Genomic DNA, 4,617 nt, shown 5'->3' with positions numbered 1-4,617 from the left:
GAGAGAGAGAGAGAGAGAGAGAGAGAGAGAGAGAGAGAGAGAGAGAGAGAGAGAGAGCGCGCAGGCTGAGACTTCATTCTTTCTCGTGGCAAGCTCAGAGCTGACTCTCTGTGCTAGCTCGTTCATGCACTCTTACTGCAGCTGAGAGGCGCTGGGCGGCAAGCCCCACACCTGATGGAGGCGTGGAGCTTGGCTTGAGGTGGGCAACGGCGCTTTGTTTGCATTCTTCTTCGTCCTTGAATCGATCGCAGCTTGCACCCAGAGCAAATCACAGCTACCCAGAGACCGACATGTACTTACCTACCTCCCGTTGCCGTGCTTCACTTGCCTTGAGAGGCGGCGCGCAAGAAGACTCTCACTTCAAGACGCGCGGCAAAGAGCGGCAATGCGGTCACTCGGAGCTGCCGTTCAGAGCCCTTTGCAGAGAAAGGGGGGGGCGAGGGGGAAGAGACAGATCTTTGGCGTTACGCCCTGTGCGTCTGCTGCTGCGGCGACGCGGGCGAGAAGGGCAGAGCTGCTGAGCAGAGAGGCAGAATGAGGGCAGCGCAAGCACAAAGCTTGAAGGGCTGCCCGCCCGAGAGATGCGAGCAAGAGAGAGTTGCTCTCCTTCAAGAACAGACAGCCGTTGGCGGAGGGGGCTGCTCACGAAGCAACTTGCTCGCGGTAGTGAGAAAAAGCTGCATCCCTGCTGCTGCGGACGGGCGCTCGTCTCGCAGCCTGTCAAAGGGCCTCGCTGCGGCCGACCGTCGGAGCGAGCAGAGCAGCCGGCGGCTCGCACGACATGGACATCGTCGTCTGACCTTCTCCCTCCTCTTGCATTTTCTTCTTCTTCTCACCTCTCTCCGCAACCCTGTCTCTGCCTCTCGCCGAGAACTTCTCTCTCGAGTCGCGCGAGCCTGGAAGAAAGCGGCTGCGACCTGCGAGGCTGGACGTGGCAGAGCGGTGTGGCGCGAGAAGACGGCGGAGTGGAGCAGCGAGGCGAATTTCTTATCATGCGCGCGCGGCGTCGTTTTGGCGCCAGCGCGCCGCGCGGCCGGCGTGCGGAGCCGCGGCCCAACGCCCGTCTCTCTCTCGCTCGAGGCGCGCCGCACGCCGCGAGCCAAGGAGGAAGGCGAAGGCCGGCCTGGGCGCAGCGCCGCGCGCGTTCTCTGCGCCAGCGCGCCCCTTCCGATATCGAGCTTCTCGGACGCTCCTTCTTCCCTTCCCTTACCCTCACACCGGCCCTCTTCCTCCCTCCGCCAAACAATGTCGGAGCGCACGCCCCTCCTCGCCAACCAGGCCAACGCCGCCTCGCGGCCCGGCGGCCTCGGCACCTTCTCCTCGCAGCCCGCACAGCAGATGACCGACGAGGAGATTCTCGCGCAGGAGAGCGCCTTTAGCGCCAGTGAGTAGGCCAGGTTTCCCTGCACAACCACGCGCGGGGGGGGGTGGGGGGGGGGCAAGGAGCGGATTACTTTGCGGCATGAGAACGTGTCATGCGAGGCGGAGGAGATGGAAGGGAGAGAGAGGAGAGGCAAGGCGCCGAGGGAGCGAGCGAGCAGAGAGAGAGGAGATGGAAGAGGGGCAAGATGAGAGATGCCCGTCGCTGTCGTGCTGCTGCTGCGGCTGCGGCGGCGGCGGCGGCTACAGCGCACGCTGTGTGCCTTGGCAAACAGGGCTCCTTGAGGCGAGGGCATCCCGGCTTTTGGCTCGACGACTCTTGCAGCACTTGCGACGTGCTCCCTCGGCATCTCCCATCTCCCTCTTTCCCTGCCATCCAATTTTCTTGTGCTGAACCCCCTTTCTCCCTTCCCAGTTCGCGATGCCTCGCACGGCGTCGACCCCAACTCGTCGGCCTTTGCGCCCCCACCGGATCAGAGCCACTTTAGCATCAACCCCTCGGGCCTGCGCGTGCCCGACGCCATTGCAGAGGAGCAGGAGACGCGTCGCCCCGATCTGCTCATTATCATGGGCGCCATGTGGATTGGGTGAGTTTGGTCTTGGAGAGCAAGAGAGAGGGAGGAGAGAGAGGCGTGGGGGGGGGGGGGAAGCAAGGGAAGGAACCGGGGGGGGGGGCAAGCGTGGATCGAAAGAGTGGGGGCAAGCAACTGCGTCGGGGTGAGGTGGGCAGTTCGCGTTGCCCGGTCAGTTAGCAGCAGCGCAAGAGAAAAGAGCACTCTGGGCCTGCCCTTTCTCTCTAGCCCCTTTCGCTGCTGTGCCCGGCCCGACCCTCGCCCAAGTCACACTCTTGTCAAACGTTCCCCCCTTCTCGCCCCGTGCTTCCCCCCCCCCCCCCATACTGACTCCCGACTCCCTCCCTGTTTCAAGCACATTCGTCGCAGCCCTCGACGGCACCGTCGTCGCCACCATTCTCTCAAAGGTCGGCAGCGAGTTCCACGTCAGCAAGGAGGTTGGGTGGCTGGGTGTGAGTCTTGCTGCTGTTGTGCGCAGAATGCTCCGGATGTTGGCGGGGCTGACGCTCTGCTCTTCGCTCTTGCTCTTCGCTCTCCGCGCTGCCTTCTCCACCCTTCATTCCGCCTACAGACCTCCTACCTGCTCACGCAGACGGCCTTCCAGCCGCTGTACGGGCGTCTATCGGACATTTTCGGGCGCAAGCCAGCTACGCTCTTTGCCTCCGCCGTGTTTGCGCTGGGCACGCTTTTGTGCGGCCTGTCGCAGACGTTTGGGCAGCTGTGCGTGGCGCGTGCCATTGCGGGCATTGGCGGCGGCGGCCTTACGAGCATGAGCACCATCGTCACCTCCGACCTCGTCTCCATCAAGGCACGCGGCACATGGCAAGGACTCGGCAACCTCGTCTTTGCCACTGGTGCCGCCGTCGGCGGTCCCCTCGGCGGCGCACTCGCCGATGGCGGCCTTGGCTGGCGCACTGCCTTTCTCATGCAGGTGCCCCTCTGCTTCATCCACTTTGCCGTCGTGTCGTGGAAGATTGACATTCCGGCGGGCCCCGGAAGCATGAAGGAAAAGTTCAAGCGCATCGACGTCTTTGGCGCGCTGACGCTCGTGTCGAGCATCACGCTGCTCCTGGCAGGCCTCAGCATGGGCGGCAACGAGCGCGAGTGGAGCGACAGGCTCGTCGTCGGCAGCCTGGTGGGCGGCATGGTGATCCTCGTCCTCTTTGTCCTCGTGGAAAAGTACGTGGCACGCGAGCCCATCATGCCCCTCAAGGTCCTCTTTTCGCGCACGCCCGCCGCCGTGGCGCTCGCGTGCTGGTTCATCAGCATGAGCCAGTTTGGCATTAGTGAGTTGTTGCTTGCTTGGGAACACGGAGAAGGCGGCAGGGACGAACGGAAGGGGGGCGGGAGAGGCAGCAGCAGCAGCAGGGAGGCAGCGACGCGAGCAGCGCCCCAGCTGAGCAGGGGGATTGGTGGGGGGGATCAGGTGGGGAGACAAAGCGAGCAGCCCCTAGGACAAGGACGGGGAGAGGGGGGGGGGAGGCGGCGACGCGAGCAGCGCCAGGCCTCACCTTTGTCTCGCCCCCCTGCGTCCTCCGCCCTGGCCTAGCCTTGCTTCCTCCATGCTGACCCTGTTTTGCCCCAGTCTTCAACGTGCCGATGTACTTCACCAGCGTCGAGGGCACCTCCTCGTCGTACGCCGGCCTGCATCTCATTCCCAACGCCATAGTCGCCTCGTCGTGCTCGCTGGGCGCGGGCCTGATGATGGCGCGCACGGGGCGCTACAAGCGCATGATGCTCCTCGGCGGCGCCTGTGCCTTCATTGGCCCGCTGAGCATGTGCTTCTGGCAGCGCGGCGTCACGCCCGAGTGGCTCTACTGGATCACGATGCCGTTTGGCGGTGCGGCATTTGGCAGCACCTTGACGATTACGTGCGTTTAGGGCGCCAACGATGCCAAAGGCGCTGACCCCGTTGTGGCGCGAAGATGCTGACATTTGACCTCTCTCGCACGCACAGCCTCGTCGCCCTCATCGCCTCGATCGAGCCGAGCATGATGGCCGCCGCGACGGGCGTGTGAGTTTGTGGTGGCCCCCCCGACTCGCCTTCTCTCTGCGCAGCTCTGTGCTAAACCGCGCGCGCCCTCTCCGCCCCCCAGCACGTACCTCTTCCGCGCCACGGGCTCCGTGCTCGGCATCAGCCGTGAGTGATGCTTACCTCGCAGAGCACTTGCAAAGAGCATGCTCCCTGACAAATCACCTGTGCCCCCCCCCCTTGCCCTCACAGTGTCCAACGCGCTCCTGCAGGGCAAGCTGCAGGCCAACCTTGCCGCCTCCGGTCTCTCCGCCCACGTGCGTCTCTCTTTGCCTCCCTCCCTCTCTCTTGCAAGGCCCCCTCTCTGACCCCTCCTTTGCTTGCTTTTGCACGCGCGCGCAGACCATCCGCGCCATCCGCTCCGACGTCTCGACGATCTGGAAGCTGCCCGTCAAGCAGCGTGGCCTGGCCGTCGAGGCCATGCAGCTCTCGTTCCGCTGGGTCTTCATCGGCATTGCCGCGACCGGCCTGCTCGCCTTCCTCTGCCTCTGCTTCGTCCCCGAACACCCGCTGCCCGGCTCGCCCTCCAAGACGCCGGCCGCGGCGGCGCCGCGCGCAGAGACAATCGCAGAGGAGGATGAGGAGTAAGAAAGGCTCTCCCGGGCGGGCGCTGCCTCATCTGAATCCCCCCCC

General features: G+C 64.6%; 1 protein-coding gene across 1 annotated transcript; it reads left to right on the top strand.

The window, feature by feature from the left end:
* The first annotated feature begins 1,159 nt into the window (after nt 1-1,159).
* FA09DRAFT_317927 (MFS general substrate transporter) lies at nt 1,160-4,617 on the top strand. Its single transcript, XM_025740890.1, has 9 exons — nt 1,160-1,384; nt 1,796-1,967; nt 2,308-2,404; nt 2,524-3,238; nt 3,538-3,823; nt 3,910-3,966; nt 4,049-4,092; nt 4,177-4,241; nt 4,327-4,617. The coding sequence occupies exons 1-9, from the start codon at nt 1,246-1,248 to the stop codon at nt 4,570-4,572; spliced, it is 1,821 nt and encodes a 606-aa protein (XP_025598723.1). The 5' UTR covers nt 1,160-1,245; the 3' UTR covers nt 4,573-4,617.

Source organism: Tilletiopsis washingtonensis (assembly GCF_003144115.1).
Source record: "Tilletiopsis washingtonensis strain MCA 4186 unplaced genomic scaffold FA09scaffold_9, whole genome shotgun sequence".
Taxonomy (NCBI): domain Eukaryota; kingdom Fungi; phylum Basidiomycota; class Exobasidiomycetes; order Entylomatales; genus Tilletiopsis; species Tilletiopsis washingtonensis.
This window is presented reverse-complemented; position numbering and strand designations above follow the sequence as displayed.